The sequence below is a fragment of the Nyctereutes procyonoides genome, unplaced genomic scaffold, assembly GCF_905146905.1.
Source record: "Nyctereutes procyonoides isolate TBG_1078 unplaced genomic scaffold, NYPRO_anot_genome, whole genome shotgun sequence".
Taxonomy (NCBI): Eukaryota; Metazoa; Chordata; class Mammalia; order Carnivora; family Canidae; genus Nyctereutes; species Nyctereutes procyonoides.
In genome coordinates this window covers 46,307,841-46,326,101 of record NW_026575139.1, presented here as the reverse complement: position 1 = coordinate 46,326,101, position 18,261 = coordinate 46,307,841, and the positions used below count along the sequence as shown (strand labels likewise).

Genomic DNA, 18,261 nt, shown 5'->3' with positions numbered 1-18,261 from the left:
TATATAAAATATAAAAACAGTATCTATTTGCCAGCCTCCCTTACGGGCCGGGCGGTGAGGGTTTCTCAAGTACTTTTCGAGTACGGTTTTCCAGACGGGGTGAAGCTCGCCGCGCTCAGGTCCCTGCTGAAGCGGAAGAGCTCCCCGAGCGGAGGCGCCAGGGACCGCTCTGCAGGCGCCGGGCGGCACCGGGTGGCACCGGGCGGGGAGCCCGCAGCGCCCGCGCGCGAGCAGGCGGCCTGGCAGCCGGCGGAGGGCCCGGCGCCGCGCCTCGAGGCCACGGGAAGACGGGGCAGAGACGTCTTTCTGCCTCTGAGACCAGAGACTTACTGAGCAACGTCCCTACCCCTTTCCGGACCGTGAACCCTCTGAGAACACTTCTCAATCACATGAGGAGGAATTCCCAGTTAAAAAAATATGTATTATAATTTTCCGCGAGAATGTGGCCACGATCCTCCCCTCCTTGGCCGCCCGCAGGCCAGGAGGTCGGAGCGTGCTCGCAGCCGGACCGCACTCGGTCTCGCGGCCCGCGGCGCCGGGGGCGGGGGAGGGGGCGGGGCGGGGGAGGGGGCGGGGGCGGCGGCGGCGGCGGCGGCGGCGGCGGCGGCGCGGCGGCGGCGGGAGGACCCGGCGCTGGGGGCGCTGAGCGCCGGCCTCGCTTCCGGAGCCCCGCAGGCGGCGTCAGCGGAACGGGCGGTTCCGACCGTGGCGTAAACAAGGGCCGGCGGCGGCGGGCGGCGAGAGGCGAGCTGGAGGCGGGGCGCGCGGGCTGGAAGCCAGTCCCGGCCGGCCGCAAGTGGACCCCCTTTCCGCCCTGCTCCCGGCGGGGCCCCGCCGCCGCCCCCGGCCCGCGACCCCGCGGCGCAGCCCAGGCGGCGGAGACGCTGTCCTCGCTGAGGAGGGGCTGGGAGGGCGCGGGCGGCCAGCGGGCGGCCTTACCGCCGGCCCCTTCGCCGCCGCCTTCTGCTCCTCTCGCCGCCGTGCATTTCTCTCCTTTTCCTTTGTCTCTTCTGCCCTCGCGGGTGTCAGGATTGTTGGTGAACAGAAGCGCAGCCTCAAGATGGCTGATGGCAACGAGGATCTGCGGGCGGACGACTTGCCGGGGCCAGCCTACGAGAGCTATGAGTCCATGGAGCTCGCCTGCCCCGCGGAGCGCAGCGGCCACGTAGCCGTCGGCGACGGGCGCCACATGTTCGTCTGGGGCGGCTACAAGGTCAGTGGGCGGCCGGCCGCGGCGGGCGTCGCTCGGCTGCCCCCCCGGGGCGCCTTTTCTGGCGGGCGGGAGTCTCCTCAGCAGCCCCCAGCCGGTCCCGACGCTCCGGGCTGCCCTCCCCCCCCCCCCCCGCGCCCGCCGCGAACCCGCCGCTGAGCGGAGCCGGAGCGTTACTGAGGGGAGGGCGCGCTGGGCGGCGTTCGACTCTGGGACGGGTTTTATTTTAAAAGGTTGCGGTGTGCGTGTGTGTCCGAGAGAGAGAGGTGACGTCGCGTGATGTCACTCGTAACCGTTTATCAGGCCCCTTGGGAGCCCTGGGCCCTCGGACGCCGTGGCCCGGGCGGCCCGAGCGCCGCAGGAGCGCCTTCTGCAGCCTTCCCGCCTCATCGGGAGTCCTAGCTACACCTGTGCGGCGGGCCGGCGCCCTGATGGGAGCGCTTCAGGGCTGGTTTCCTTTTGGTTTCAGCTGAGAAAGGGTTGACGTTTTGCAGAAAATTAACGGTAAAGCCTCCACCAGTAACCAAAAAATCAGCAGTATCAAGTGTAACTACCAAGTCGGCTCTTTGACCTCTAATCATAAGCCGTGTGATTAGCTCCCGCCCTCGAGCCAGCTGCATTCCTTGTTACCCGGGCTGGGGAATCCTACCCAGGTGTCTATTTAAACCTTGTTTACTAGTTTTCCTGCCCTTTTGCTATTAGAGCGTCCCAGTAACGCTCCACATTCTAGAATTGGCTCCTTTCATTTGCTGAGGTGGCTCTGATCCATTCCTTCCAAAAATACTTTTTTTGTCCCTTTAGGTTTTAAATTTTATCTCCCCACCCCCAGGTGCTTGAAATTTGGTTCACTACATCTGTGCCTTTGAGGACTTACTTTGTGACTCTGGTCATAGAATTTTGGCTTCTGGCGCAATTGACCTGATCAGAGCTGATGACTGTCCAAAAAGGGCAGATGGAAGAAACTGTTGTGGCTGTCCTGACGAGCTCATTTAGTTTAACCACAGAGCATGGGGTTTTTTGTTTGTTCGTTTTTGGCCAGTTCTAATTAGTCTCTAATATTTTCCTCAGGCTCCAATGAACAGGTGTTTAGAGGAGGGTACTTACTTGGTAGGAAGAAGGCTGGCTGGTGTGTAGAAACGCTTATTAAAATATAAATCCATTGGAGACATTAACCTGTTAGTCAATCACATTTTGGTCTAAACTGCTTATTCATAATTCTGTTTGTAAAAATCAGCAGCATTGAGGGAAGGGGACTTTATCTTGGGGAGGGGGAGGAGTGTGGTCAGGAATATTTTTGATGGTAATTTTTTGAGGGCCTGGATGTCTAGGACTTAGGGAGGTATGATCAGTGAAGTGAGTTAGTGGTTGCAAAACAGGCTGTTCTCAGTATTTTGGCTAGCACCCCGAGAAGCCCTTGCAGATTGTATTGAAGGCAGTAAACCTGAGCTTCCTACACAGTCGTCCGTTTTCCCCTTCAGGTGAGGCTGGTCTGCTCTGGGTCAGCCTGCTGTCTTGCTTCCAGCCTTTATAAGTGGTGGACTAGAAAATGTTTACGTGGCCACCTCCCCTCTTCCTGTATAACACTTATTACACAGGCTTATTCCATTCTGACATCCATTCTCCATGAACTTCTGTTGTTGACATTGTTCAAAAAGTGACCAGCGAGGTTCAAAGGCTGCAGAGGTCGGGCTGTGACTGAAGTTGCAAATTCAGGGAAAGGAGGGTAGAATCCTGGTTCCCCTGTTACTTGCAAAGTAACCCTGGCCAAATTATTACCTCTCTAAAAAACCTATTCTCTTGTAATAGCAACTACTTTTTAGGGTTGTTGAGAGGATTAAATAATCCACTGAAAGTGCTCAGCTAGTTCTGGCATATGGTAGGCTCGCTCTGTTAAGAATTATTACCTGAAGGGAAATAGAGAACAAGGAACTTAGTTTTGCATATGGACTTAATTGCCCCTGCTGTTTCTTGCTAGAGGATGGATGGATGACAGGAGAAAATGGCTAGAAAACGACATCGTGTTAGTGTGGGCCAGGCATTTACACAGTAGATGTGTCTTTAGTGTGCAAGTCATGACACAGGGAAGCGCTCCTGAAGTCATGCCACTGAAAGTTGCTGCATGGTCTGTTGCTGCATGGTCTGTTCAGGATCAAGTGGCCTTAGAGATTTTCTGGAGATCTCTGAACTTCCTGCATCATCACAACTGCTGTATCAAAAACTTGAGTTAAATGTCAGGTTGTCTAAGCATTACCTTGAGTATGGGACAGGGAAGATTGTCCATTTGATAGACCTGAATTGTAAGACCTACTTCTCATTAACTCTCATTAGTATCTCAAGATGGGAAAAAACACACATAGTGCCTTTTTCGAATGCCAATTATTTTTATATTTGCTATTTTTTTTTTATTCTTAGAGTAATCAAGTCAGAGGATTATATGACTTTTATCTGCCTAGAGAAGAACTATGGATCTACAACATGGAGACTGGAAGATGGTAACTGTGGATATTATGAGGGATTCTAAAAAGTTCAAATAAGATTGCAAATAAACTCTGGGGGTACCTGGTGGGTGACTCGGTCAGTTAAGCATCTAACTCTTGGTTTCAGCTCAGCTCATGATCTCAGGGTTGTGAGATGGAGCCCCAAGTCGGGCTCCATGCTCCGGAGGGAGTCTGTTTTAAGATTCTCTCCTCCACCCATGCTCTCTCTAAAATAAATCTTAAAAAACTCTGTAAAGCCCTTTCTAATATAATAAAAATATCTTAACAGAAGATGCAAAGCTAAAAACAATATTCTAGTTCAGTTTAGCTGCTAAGCTTAGATACATTAACAAGTCTTCAGTAGTTCCGTAATTACTCAGTACTTTCATGACCTTTGAAGAAACTTCTATTCAGGGCTCTGTAAAGTATCTCTGTAATATTAAAGAAGTAGAGGCTTCATCCTGAAATGGAAATACAGTAAAAGTTCTCTGTATAATTTTTTTTTCAAGATGTTTATATTTTATGTTATATGGTAAATGAGAAAAGAATTTCTAGATTTTATCTGCTAGAAATAAAGGTGGTATTCTAATGAGCTCTAACAAAAATTACAGTGCATATCTCTTTAAAATAGGGTTGTTTTTTAAAAACAAATTAACCAAAATTTGCCTTCCATACACCTGGGGATTTCTGAAAAGACTTTTTGCCAGTCTCCTAAACAGTGGAACTCAAAAGAGTATGTTCTTGGCAGAATTAATGTGGTTTTCAAAATGCTGGGTTAGCATGCTTGGGGGTTTATAAAGTAGTCTCCATGGTTCACTTTGAAAAACTCTGCATTTTGCATATTTTACACATTCTAGGTCACAGAACAAGGAGAGTAGTGGTCCCACCTGATTTAAGAGTTCAACTAAAGGACCCCTGGGTGGTCTAGTGGTTGAGCGTCTGCCTTTGGCTCAGGGTGTGATCCTGAGGTCTGGGATCAAGAGTCCCACATCTGTGCGGGGAGCCTGCTTTTCCCTCTGCCTGTCTCTGCCTCTCTCTGTGTCTCTCATGAATAAAAATCTTTAAAAAGTCAAGATATTTCTGTACATAGCAAATCAGTGTTGATCTGAGCTGTTTGCTCTTTTTTTTTTTTTTTAAAGAGAATTGGAAACTTATAGTATTCTTTAATAGGGGAATTCTAGATTTTTAGAACATTCAGTCCCAAGATTTGTAAAAATAAGCCTACTAAAACTTAAAGTTTAGCATATATAAAGAGAATGTGGCCTACCATTAAGTACCACCTATCTGTAGTTTTACCTAAGGTGTGAATCCAATTCATTTGAATGACTAAAAGGTGACTGAATAAAAACACTTACTGAATTAAGCAAGCTGTCAGTAGTGGGATGACTCCTTTCCTTTTGGGTTCCTGGCCCCATCAAAACCAAAAACAAAATAGCCACTGATTAGGTCAATAAAGAGCAGTTTATTTTGGGAAACACAAAATGGTATGCTCCTAGGATCACACAACACTGAGGCTTCAGAACTTCTTTCCTGCCTGTGTGCAGCACCAGCTGGCCCTGCCTGGGTAACCGGTGAAGAGGAAAAACCACATTCTGTGGATTAATTTTAGAGCTAGATGAGACCCCAGAGGTTATCTAGCTGGCCAGTCTATTTTATTTTTTCCCTTTATTGTGGGAATAGAAGAAAAATGAATAACCTTTACATTTCTTCCCTTTTGGGAAACATTTACATTCAGAGTTTTTTTTTGCCCCCAGGAAAAAAATTAACACAGAAGGAGATGTTCCTCCTTCCATGTCAGGAAGCTGTGCTGTGTGTGTAGACAGGGTGCTTTACTTGTTTGGAGGACACCATTCAAGAGGCAATACAAATAAGGTTAGTGTTTCTAAGGATTATGGTTTAAGGCAATTTTACTCTTTTTCAGACAACTTCAGATTTCTAAGGTTACCCCATACTCCTGTCCCAGTTAAAAAATATATATATGTGATAATGGTGTGAATGTGCATTTTAATATTTGTCTACCAGTCTATATTTATGTAGGCCTTTGATAAAATCAACTTTGGTTGATAACTTGTGTGCAGAAATTTTCTAAGTGGTTTTGCTTTGTGCTCTCTGCAACTGCTTGGTCTCTTAGAACCCAGGGGTGTTAGAGAAATATTAGTAAACCAAATGAAAACAAGATGTAATCACGAGGGACAGGGTAAAAATTAACAGACCACCACTCAACTATAAGGATGAATTAATACTGACATTTTATATACTGATATTCCTATAATATGGCACATAAGATACTGTTCAGACATTGTGTTTTTTTTTTCCAAATAGGAAAAAAAGATAAGTTGTTCTCTCAAGCCAGTAAGACACAAATGTCAGTCAGGAAGGTGCATATGATTTAGGGAGACTCATAAATTTATTTACCAACTTAACACCTTAAACGGTAAGCACTTGGTTAGACATTGGAGACAAAGAGATGAATGATACAGTCCCTGCCTCTGGGAACTCACATTCTAAAAGGGACACAACATAAGTAGACAATTTCAGTAGCATATGATAACTAGATACATAGAGCTGGCTCATAGTATAATAGCTCAGTAAATATTTTTAAATCTGAAAAAGAATTCTTGACATTGTGTTTGGCAGGATGGAGGAACAGAATAAGGAAAGTCTTCACCAAAGAGGGTGAATTGAATCATAATTGGAAGGGGTAGGCCAAGATACAAGTATCAAGAGGCAGAGGTATAAGCAAATATGTCTTATTTGTGGAAATGCCAAGTGGTTTGGTGTGGATGGAGCATATGGCTGACATAATTTCAAACTGTACTTCTAGGAGCTCTAGGGATTTCTTTGGCATGTCTTGGGCCACCTATGAGAGGAGCATAATTGGGCAGGGTCCAGACCACTTGTCCTGCCTCCACTTTAACAAGTGTAGCTCCACTTTGGTTAAGCTTTTGCTTAAGATTTTGTTTGAAGGGTTCTGTGCCTAAAAGATTTTGAGGTCTTGCTGTAGTGGAGCCATGTGTTGTTTTTCGGAGCCAAGGACGAGAAAGATACTTCGAAGCGACGTGAAGCAGCTTGGGAAAGCAGCTGTGGCTTTAGGGCTGGACAGAAAAATGGGAGTAGTTGCTGTATCAAACAGCTAGCTTTGGTTATTTTAAGTTTGATCAAATGGAAGCCTAGGAGTCTTAAGAGAAGTAAAACGGTATATATAATGGTCAGATTTATTCAAGTACCTGAATGAGAACCCTTTGAAAGAGACCAATACTTAACTGTAGCAGCTAAGGATAAATCTTAAAAAGATTAAGTAGGCACTTAAAATGTGTTTGTTAAATTTGAAGGTGAAATTGCGAAGTTCATTTTTTTTTTTTTTGGTAACGCCATACCCATAAATTAGATCAGTACAACTCCAAGTGCCCATGTAAGGTACAGAGTGAAAATCCACACACTTCTATTCCTTCATAAAAAAAATGTGGCTGTTGGAAAAAAATGAGCTGAACAGGGTGCCTAGTGACTTAAGGAATTTATGCCAGAATGTAAATTACCTATGTAGACACTCAGACCAGTTAAGTCTATAATTATACTTTTAGAACTGAATTAAATGACATTCCTATTATCATTAAATCACAATAAAATTAAATGCCAAGGCTGAATTTCTTTCACATAACCAAATCTAACTGAAATCACTGCTTCTGACAGTTCTACATGCTGGATTCAAGGTCTACTGACAGAGTATTACAGTGGGAAAGGATTGACTGCCAAGGAATTCCTCCATCATCAAAGGACAAACTTGGTGTCTGGGTATATAAAAACAAGTAAGTTAGCAGCCCCACACGTTTGGGTTTTTATGTACAAAGTGGTTTGCCATTCAAGTACCCTTAGATAATAACCATTGCAACCTTAGAACGTACCTTCTAGGGTCCATATGAGGGTTAAGTGAATTAATACATCAAAGCACTTACCATTGCACCTAAGACATAATTAGCCACAGTAGCCATTACTATGTGAGCAAGTACTTTCATATATTCAGGTATGCCTTCTCGATTTGTAGCATAACAAAAGGAAAACTTAAATCTTCCTAACCTGTGGATGTTTGGATTTTTAGTGTCTTGTCCTTTTTTTGTCAAACAGGTTAATATTTTTTGGGGGTTATGGTTATTTACCTGAAGATAAAGTATTGGGAACTTTTGAATTTGATGAAACATCTTTTTGGGTAAGTTAGGTTTTTGTATTTGTATATGGCCTTCTTGGTATATTGAAAATAACATATTTGCTAGTCTTGTTCATTTTGGCTTATTCATAAACCAGACAAAGCTATACAGACATTTGTAAAATAACCCAGATTCTTAATTTTCCGTAGAATTCCAGTCACCCAAGAGGATGGAATGATCATGTACATATTTTAGACACTGAAACATTTATCTGGAGTCAGCCTATCACTACTGTGAGTTACTGAAGAATACTGAATTATTAAAGCAAGGCTCCTTGGAGAAGGGTAGTTGGGAGGTGGTTAAAACTGATAGATCACTAATTTTTCTGGAGAGAAGATCCATTGCTGTCATTATTCTCTAAGGAGTCCATACCTCAGAAACACTTAATGTATGGACTAACCCAGCATCTGTTATCTAATAGATGTTAAGTGTTACTGTTTGTAACTAAATAAATGACCTAGCACTGGATTATTCTTTGACACAGGTGTCACAAAATGCGCTACCTTTTATTTTAAAAGATGAAAATAAAAGAAGCATTGTATTAACTAGTACATTCAGTAATACACTTAAAAAATATAAAATTATAGTTCCCAGTTTTAATATTGCTGTTGACTAGACATCTGCACACTTTAGCTTAAAAGCTCAGGTGTCTTGCATATCCTCATCCCATACCCAGAGATGACTCTGGTATTTATTTTAAAAGATTGCTTTTATGACTTCTATAGGGTAAAGCACCTTCACCTCGTGCTGCCCATGCCTGTGCAACTGTTGGAAACAAAGGCTTTGTGTTTGGAGGCAGATACCGAGTAAGTGTATGAACAGTTTCAAGGACTTGCTTTTGAGTCATTCAAATGATAATTACTTAAAATTACCCTTTTTCAGGATGCCAGAATGAATGATCTTCACTATCTTAATCTGGATACATGGGAGTGGAATGAATTGTATGTATCACTTAGATAATTTTTGTTAGTTTTTTTTATTTTGTTATCAGTATATAATGTATTTGCTTAAATTTTCTATAACTGAGAATTTAAATTAAATGTGATGACTAGATCCCTAGAGTTTTTTTTTTTTTTTTTATTGCCTTTTCCCAGAACTGTATCTGGCACCCAGCTTGTGCTCAAGTGTTTGTTGAAACGTCTTCTAAGAACATAGTTCTAAAGCTTGTAGCTATTAATACCAAGAAGTTTTTTTAAATTTAAAGTCTTTTTCATAATTCTATATTAACTTTAAAACTTCTTCAGCATTTTTCTGTATTAAACAGTAGCTACTTTTAAACACAGATGTTGAGGATCCCTGGGTGGCTCAGCAGTTTGGCGACTGCCTTTGGCCCAGGGTGCAGTCCTGGGGTTCTGGGATCAGGTCCCGCGTCGGGCTCCTGGCATGGAGCCTGCTTCTCCCTCTGTCTCTCATGAATGAATGAATGAATGAATGAATGAATAAATCTTAAAAAAATAAAATAAACACAGATATTGTAACTTAGCTGTTTTTTTTTTGTTTGTTTTTTAGAATTCCACAAGGCATATGCCCAGTTGGCCGATCGTGGCACTCACTAACACCAGTTTCTTCAGATCATCTCTTTCTCTTTGGAGGATTTACCACTGATAAACAGCCACTAAGTAAGTTTTAAAAAAATGTAATAAATCATTATATATCATTCATATGTGATATATAAATAGCTAGAAAAAAATCAGTCTCTTTTAGATGTATCAGAGCGCTGTAGGGTTGGTTGGAAGGTTTGCTATTAATTTTGATTCCATAACAAACCTCTAATTGTTTTTATACTAGGATATCCATTCTGTCCAGTATAACCCTTAAAAGCCCTACTTGAAGGGCGGTAACAGGCAAAGGGCTTACTTGGTTAATTGCAGAGAAAAAAAAAAAAAAGGATATATACTTCCTGTTTGTACTCACAGTCTCATTTATTACTTTTCTTGCTAAAGCTATGCCCTTTAAGTATCAGTGTCCTATCGACAAAATAACATACTTCATTTCATGGCTCTTCTTTCTTTGCTTCAATCAGGTGATGCCTGGACTTACTGCATCAGTAAAAATGAATGGATACAGTTTAATCATCCCTATACTGAAAAACCAAGGTATGAACTATTTAAAAAATAATTCCTGTACTGAATAATTGAGGGCCATAAAGATGTACAGTACTGGTAATGAGAGGAAATTGTGGCTGCATTAAATCTGTCATTCTTACAAAAATCCTAGCATTCACTAAGGTTTCACATCATACCTCTTGAAAGAAAAGAAAACCAATGTTATCCTAGTATTGAATGCTTTCTTTCCTGTCACTGTGCATAAAAAACAGAGCTGGACTTTGACTTTTGCTGCAGCTTTTATCGTAAAATTGATGTTAAAATTTATAATCAAGGTCTTTACTCAAGTGAATTGAACTGCTTCTGGGTTTGTCATTTAAAATAACTGGAGGGACACCTAGGTGGCTGTCTTAAGTGTCTACCTTCAGCTCAGATCATGATGCCAGGGTTCATGGGATGGAGCCCCTCCTTGGGCTCCCTCTCAACAGGGAATCTGCCTCTCCCTCTTCATCATCTTCTCCCCCTACTCATGTGCTCTTTCTCTCTCTCAAAAAAAAAAAAAAAAAAAAAAAAGTAATGGAAAGGAGAGAATTCCAAAACCTTAAATCAAGAACTTTCTATTAGATTTGCAGTAGTGCTGTATAACAAATATTAAGTCAAATCACCACCACCACCCCAAAAAAGTTCTTTTTGTTAATCTCAAAAAGAATTGTTACAAAAATTGCTAAAGGATATGATATAGTCACAACTGGTATTCAGCACATTTAAGTAGGTCAGCCTGCATTTTTTCCCCCAAGCTTCTAATTTAAGTACACTTATGCACAAAGGCTTCATTTGGCACAAGTTTTTTCCATAGAATTACCAGGCCTGATACTTTGAGTATCTCAGGCAGATTCAGCATTCTTCAGATGTTTTATATAAGGTCAACTGGCCCTACTATGAAAAGAAGATCGAGAGGGCATATACCACACATCTCCCATAAGATTTTTTTTTTATTGCTAACAAAGACCTAGAGAACAGATCCAGTTCAAACCCCTCATTGCATAAATTAGGACTGGACCAGAGAGATAAAATGATAACATCCAGATAAAACAGACATTGATTTTTTTTTTTTTCCTAGCTTTTGCTATTTAAGATAATTGCTTCTCAACATGTTTCTGGTCTGTACTAAAGATCTCTAGTCTTTATTTCATCATTCTGGTTCTTTAGTATAAATTGTCAATTTGGTGTTTGGGTAACTTCAAACTCAAGCTTTCATTTTAAATATAGATTATGGCATACAGCTTGTGCCAGTGATGAAGGAGAAGTAATTGTTTTTGGTGGGTGCGCCAACAACCTTCTTGTCCATCACAGAGCTGTAAGTATACTACACCTTATGTTAAAGGACACTTTATAATATTTCTGAAACTTACTTGTGGAGTACTTACTTTTTAATGTGTTCTTCTCTATTTTTCAGGCACACAGTAACGAAATACTTATATTTTCAGTTCAACCAAAATCTCTTGTAAGGTAAGTAACTTTTTACTAGGTACTTCATTTTAAATTAATCCTTTCAAAAAACCAGGTTTATAGATAAGGGCAATTAACAAGCTTTCATTGATATAACTAACCAGTTTCTATTAAAACCTTTAAAGAAAGTGGGTTTGTTTTTTTTTGGGGGGGGGTTTATAATTCTTCAAGTTAATGTGCTTCTAAACAGTAAAACAAATTATTTTTCTCCTCCACTTTCAGGCTAAGCTTAGAAGCAGTCATTTGCTTTAAAGAAATGTTAGCCAACTCGTGGAACTGCCTTCCAAAACACTTACTTCACAGTGTTAATCAGAGGTTTGGTAGTAACAACACTTCTGGATCTTAAGGCTTCATAGATAATGCCTCTGATCACCTTGCATGGACAGCAATTCTGTAAACATCAGAGAGTGGCATTGTTTGTATCATCATATGCATTGTTGTAGTTTGCAGCTTTTTGGTTTTAATGTGCATGTGAATGGCCTAGAGAACCTATTTTTGTGTCTAAAGTTTACAATAAATGTATTTAACACCAGTAACTGTCTTCTGTTAAAGCAAAAGAAAACTAATATTTGGGCTTTTTACCCTAAAGAATGGTTATGATTATATTTCCTTTTTAGTAACTTCAGATATATAGCTGTAGAAACATTATACTAATTATAATTATTCCTACCACTATCAAAATGGTGATGTTATCTTTTTAAGTTAATAGTTTTTTAAGTGGCAAGAGTAATCTATTGTATTTACAACACTAGGCTGTATTACAAAGTTTTTTTTTTTTTTTTACATTTAAATGGAAAAATATTTTCAATAGGACTAAGTTTGGAAGGACCACCAGCTCTTCAGTACTTTGACCTTAATGCTTTGGTACAGGGGCAGGGCAAATGGTCATATTGACTATAGGTAGCTACCGTCTAATCATTTAAGAAGTAAAAATTTTAAAAGAATGGAATTTGATGTATGACTTAATTCTCCATTCTGTTAGGAGATAGAAGAGGAGGAGCTGGGTCAGGAGTCTTTAGTGATAAGCCTGAAAAAGTGCACTTATGATATCTTAGGTTAAGATACTCTGTAACATGCTGATAATTACTAGAGGTAGAAAATAAAATGATACAGAACTGAATGAGATTACACAGAAGAAATCAGGATGAAAGTGAAGTATAAATGCATGGAAATGATCAATACCAATTTTTTCTAGGTGTTCTTTCTTAGGCTGAATTATATGTATTTTAAATCTGGTCTAATATATTTTTGACAAGTATAAGTAAAGGCAGAAGCTTTCCAAGACTTAATCCTAAATGTCTACCCCCCAACCCCACCACACTGGGGAAAAAAAAAAAACCTTGTGACTGGCCCATAAGAGATATATTAGACGTTATATACGGTAGACTACCAAGTCAACAGTCTAAGCAATTGAGCCACTTCACTGTTCAGTTTCTTTACAACATGAAATGAGAACTTAGTATTAACCTCCCAAAGTTCAAGAAAATGTAGGAGAATAACTACAGATGTATACAATTAGCATTTAACTGTCCACAAATATTTTAGGAAATCCTATCATAGTGTTTCCTCTCTAAAAAACCGGGGGGGGGGGGGGGGGCAAGAAGTCCTTTTGGCGAATATAGCAAGGCAATGTTTAGTTCATTTTTAAATGCGGAAGTCTTGTTACATGGTGTTTTCATCTCTGAACTTCCAAAAGGCTATAAAATTGGCTCTTCTCAAATATTTTAGGATTTCATTTCGGCTATTTCCTTTTTACATTCAGAAGATTGGGTGCAGACACTTTGACTTTGCCAGGAATGTTTCTTGATAAATCCGTGTCCTAAAAAAAGAGAATTGCTGAATATTTTCACATTCTATGTAGTGGTCATGTATCTTTTATGACAGTTTGTGTCCTCTGTTGTCAAAAGAAAGGCATTTCCAAAATTTTCAACTGAAACGATTTTACTTGTTTTACACTTGCTTCTAGTAAGACATTTTCTACCAAAATAATAGCTGCAGCATGCATCTACTGAATAAAGAACTGAAAGTATAAAATTGCAACTGCTAACATTTTTAACTACACCACCGATCTACAGACTTCCAGAGAAATACTTTACCTTTACACTGCGAAATAAGTCTTTTTCTCTTGCTGTTGCTTCTTTGGAATGCATGAAACTATTCAAGGCTGTTTTTGCAGCTGTAAATAGAAAATAGAAGAATCTACTTCTGTCCAGTAAAAAAAAAGTTCAAAATCATAATTTAAAAATTTTAAATACCTTTTCCCTTTTTCTGAACTCCAGGAGTAAGTTTCACTTTGTATCTTTAAAGAGGAATTGCATGTGTTACTGAACAAAACTTGACACAATAGTGACTTATGAATGGTTTTGTAAACTACAGATGACTTACTTATAGTTTGTCATGGTGGTGTAAGGGGCACATATTGGAATGGCAAACAGTAATACATCTTCAGGATGTGGCTGCCCTGTCAAAGAGTCAAAGAGATTTTCCTAAAAAAGGAAAAACAAAAACAATTAGAAAATTCATACCAGTCCTAAAAAAGGAAAAATCTAATATCTCAACATATTTTTATCTTTTTCTGATAGACCTATAGTTTTCAGCTCTGCTTTATATTTATAGCTCTAAAGAGTTTAAGACCAATGGTGTTTATATTCCTTACTGCTATAATTTTGTACACCATAATGAGAAATAAAAATGACTTTCAAAAATACATTAAATTATTTGTAAAAAATACATTATTATTTGTAAATACATTTAAGAAAAGGGAGAAAAAAAATTGGATATTTCTCATTGCAGAAAACTACTATGGATTAAAATGGTGTACAATAATGACCACAAATACATTTCCATTGCCTGGAAATAGGACTGATACTTTGGCTAGACCAGCAGTTCTCAATGAGGGGGATTTTTTAGGCCTCTCCTCCCCTAGACATCTGCCTATTCTTCAGGAAGTATCTTCTTACAGTTGCCCTTCGGTGGGCTGCCTACAAGATTAGCTGTCTTAGCAACATGAATACAACTCAGACAAGATGCTTGGTGCTGAAGTAGTGTTTACTATGTGCCATGGACTTTTCTAAATGCTTTATGTACATTCTCAAAACAACACTCTCCTGGTAGGGACCAATCATCCCCACTCCTCAATGAGGAAACAGAAGCACAAAAAATAATGCTTCAGGGTTGCAGTTAGATGTAGCAAAGTTGGGATTCAAACCCAGAATGTTGGACTCCAGAGCCTATAATCTTGTTTTAGAAGTCTTAAGTAGTTAGAAATTGTGTCTCAAATACTCTGAGACCTAGACTGTAGTCAGTGTCATAGTAGGGACCCCCAGCACAAAATCATACCTCATTACCCTGTTGATCCAGATCTTGCTCTTCCTGCTCGAAACAAAATTTTAAAAGTCAGCTATATAACATAAATTGAAATTCCACATGATTAAAAACTATGAGGAGAAAAAAAATAAGACTATCACATCTAACCCACAGGTTATGGACCCCAAAACTGTGTTCTTCAGTGTCCCAAAACTCTTAATTTGTGCATCTACTACTTTAGAGAATAATGCCATTCAAAGAGAAAAAGCACTTATTTGAAGTTTAAAAACTAAAGCTTTCATATGGTATACATGCTAAAATAGGGAAATTAAAATGGCAATTTTCAATGTAAAATGATAATTTAAAATGACAGCTAAATTTGATATGTTTGCCAAAGGAAAGTGGAGAATCCTGGTGAATAGAACTTTTATTTTTTAGTCTCTGTTCAATAGTTCTAGGATAAATTTTTCACATATTAAGGTAAGTTTACTTTTGTTTGCTCTTCTTAGATTATCTCTAGATTTTTAATGTATGATTCATAACACCTCAATATCTGAGTCTATTTATAGAATAAATCACAGATATGAGAATAGTATAAAAATTTGAGGATCAGGGATGACTGGATGGCTCAGGGGTTGAGCATCTGCCTTTGGCTCAGGGTGTGATCCTGGAGTCCCTGGATCGAGTCCCACATTGGGCTCTCTGCATGGGGCCTGCTTTTCTCTCTGCCTCTCTCTCTCTCTCTCATGAATAAATAAAATCTTTAAAAAAAATTTGAGGATCAAAATAAGTCATAACATTTTTTTGAGTTGTAATATTATAAAACAACAACATTGTTCAAGGAAAGAAGAAAACAGTAACATATTGAGAACCCCTATAAGCGTTACCTGCACTGAACAGAGCACAGGATTCTAACCAAAGCTTTAACTGCTATAAATAAAAATACAGGTAAGGCCAAATTTTCTCCAATTTTATGAATAATTCCTTTGGATTTCAAGATGATATACCAAGAGCTGTGCTTGTATTCAGTTGATACAATAATTAGGCAACTATCTTAACTGGATAAATGCTAACTTCTCGCTGGTTTTTCAACAAGGCCACTTGAACTGAATAGGCCCTTATATAACATAATACAGCACATATTCCTATAGAAAATTCTAGAGAAGTGCAAATTTACTTTCTACTCATTTTTAAGACAATCTGAATTGTCTTATAACTAAGTTCCCACTAGAATCAAATAAAACCTCTCCATAAAATTATTTTCTAAAGGCTTGTAAAAAACTTACCATCTATGAACACAGCCATTTTTACACTTCTATCCTGGAAATTTAGTCTTTTAGGTTGTATTTCTAAGATGACTCCATTAAGAATAAGGTTACCACTTGTCCTGCTTTTAGCACTGTAAGCCTCATGTCTTGGGAACCCTAATTAATGAAGCAAAAGCCTACATCCATATCTGTGGTAGCCCTACCTTGTCATCGTGTGGATCATCTACGGCCAAGTCTTGTAACTCATGAGTTACAACCTCAAGGGAAGGCGTTTCTTTCTTTATGCTGTCTGAGGCCCTTGGTCCACCTCTAGGTTTCTGGGGCTGTTTCTTCACAGGTTCATCCTTTGTTTTTCCTTTCTTCCCCTTCTTCCCTTTTTCTTCTTTGTTTGAACCTGCAGACTTTAATTCATAAAGGTAAAATGATGTCAACTTGTCCAATATTGTCAATATTTTAACAAAAATGTATTAAATCCTAGCATATAATAGACAATAGTCTGGATGCCCCTCAAAAAGCAAAAGAAGGGGATCCCTGGGTGGTTCAGTGGTTTGGCACCTGCCTTCAGCCCAGGGCGTAATCCTGGAGTTCTGGGATCAGTCCCACATGAGGCTCCCTGCATGGAGCCTGCTTCTCCCTCTGCCTGTGTCTCTGCCTCTATGTGTCTCTCGTGAATAAATGAAAAAAATCTTTTTAAGAAAAAAAAAAAAAAGCAAAAGATTTTTTTTAGATGTTGCTTACCCCTAGCAATTTCATGATGAGTTCGCGTTCTTCTTCATCTTGGTCTTTATATTTTTCCTTCATTTTTTTCATCTTACTCTACAAAATCAAAAGATTTTCATTGGAAAAAATCAGCAGTTAAAAAATGTCAACGTTTGTAAAGAAAAAGTATTCCTATGCTTACTGAGATGGTACCATTATAATAAACAATATGGAAACTAAAATGATGAATAAACTATAATCCTCAGCCTCAAAGAATTTACCATCTGGTAGAAAAAGAAGACACCTGTAAGAATAAGGATAAATTAACGTAACATACTCTAAATGCAAACATTTCGAAGATAATTCAGATACTTCATTCAGCTTAAGCAAGAACTGTGGGGAAGAAATAAAGTACAACTTGAAAGTCTTAAAATAAGTAAATTTTATACTATCAGGGAATATAGGAAAAACAGGATTGTAAGGCAAAGACAGGACAGCATAATAACAGCAAGTCCCTGCGTTTGGTTGAAGTCAGGATCTATATATAGAGGAAAAACAGGAAACAAGACAGCAAAAGCTAAGCTGGAAAAAGGCTTTTAAGACTTTGCATTTTGTCAACTAAACTGGTGAGCTACATATCCAAATTACCTAATAATTTTTAAAACTATAGACCTCTAGGCCTCCCCTCCAAAGATTTTTGTCTTTATTAATCTTAGCTGGGGCCCAGGTAACGAATTTATAAACTATTGAAGATTTCTTTAAACAGGACACAAGAACTCCTAACTATAAATGATTAATAATTCAGACTTCTAAAAATCTATACTTCTAATTCCTCTTCTATGTAAAATGAGAGCTTCTACCTAGATGATCTTAAAGGGACACAACACTGATCTCTATGTTCCACATAGGATTATTTTTTTGTCTACATCTTTTGTTTCACTTTAAAAAATTAAGAACCTCACAACTTCATTTGTGAGCTAAAGAGTACTAACTTAACAGTTCACCTTGAAGTTTTATTACCTTTTGTCCTCGTTTCATTGGCTGCACAGCTGGGATACTTTTGCTTGTGTTCTGATGAGTATCAATGTGTAGAGTATTTTCTTTTTCTTTGTCCTTTCCCTCTATCACTTCTAAATCCCCTGAGTCACTTGGAAGCTTTTTCTTCTTCATTTCCCTAAATAGAAATGAAATGGGAACATCTAATTCTTAGTGCCCTAAAATATTACATGATAAGGGGAACATTTACAATATGTAAAAGATCATGGCTTCTGCTTAACTTCATAATCACCAGGCTACAGTATAAAAGCACAAATCAGCATATAGGTAAAAGCTGCAAACTCTTCTCACGTGGATTTATCATTCTTTCTGTCATCCAGGCTTAACATTCTGTCAACCCCTGACTTATCCTTACTCAGTAGCCTCGACACCTTGATGGCCAGGCACTGGGATTTGTAGTCTTTGTATCAGCATGGCCTTGGCAGATCTTAGGTATTCAATAAAATGTTGACAGGTTAGCTGAATAAATAAATGGATAAAGATACACAG

General features: G+C 39.4%; 2 protein-coding genes across 3 annotated transcripts in view; one reads left to right on the top strand and one right to left on the bottom strand.

Annotated features, from left to right (window-relative positions):
* The first annotated feature begins 703 nt into the window (after positions 1-703).
* Positions 704-12,225, top strand: KLHDC2 (kelch domain containing 2). Its single transcript, XM_055303791.1, has 13 exons — positions 704-1,213; positions 3,623-3,702; positions 5,442-5,559; positions 7,378-7,493; positions 7,810-7,891; positions 8,039-8,122; positions 8,615-8,695; positions 8,772-8,830; positions 9,399-9,508; positions 9,913-9,985; positions 11,204-11,291; positions 11,391-11,443; positions 11,666-12,225. The coding sequence occupies exons 1-13, from the start codon at positions 1,061-1,063 to the stop codon at positions 11,787-11,789; spliced, it is 1,221 nt and encodes a 406-aa protein (XP_055159766.1). The 5' UTR covers positions 704-1,060; the 3' UTR covers positions 11,790-12,225.
* An 802-nt stretch (positions 12,226-13,027) lies between these two features.
* NEMF (nuclear export mediator factor) overlaps positions 13,028-18,261 on the bottom strand; it is a 46,285-nt gene continuing 41,051 nt past the window's right edge. Inside the window, exons 25-32 of one of the 2 annotated variants that reach the window (XM_055303790.1) lie at positions 17,737-17,890; positions 16,756-16,833; positions 16,221-16,418; positions 14,783-14,815; positions 13,829-13,929; positions 13,699-13,742; positions 13,540-13,619; positions 13,028-13,262 (exon numbers count right to left, since the gene is read on the bottom strand). In XM_055303790.1, the coding sequence (XP_055159765.1) occupies positions 13,185-13,262; positions 13,540-13,619; positions 13,699-13,742; positions 13,829-13,929; positions 14,783-14,815; positions 16,221-16,418; positions 16,756-16,833; positions 17,737-17,890 (766 nt within the window). In that variant the 3' untranslated portion in view covers positions 13,028-13,184. The remainder of the gene's footprint in view (positions 13,263-13,539; positions 13,620-13,698; positions 13,743-13,828; positions 13,930-14,782; positions 14,816-16,220; positions 16,419-16,755; positions 16,834-17,736; positions 17,891-18,261) is intronic. The other variant, XM_055303789.1, reaches the window with a different exon arrangement.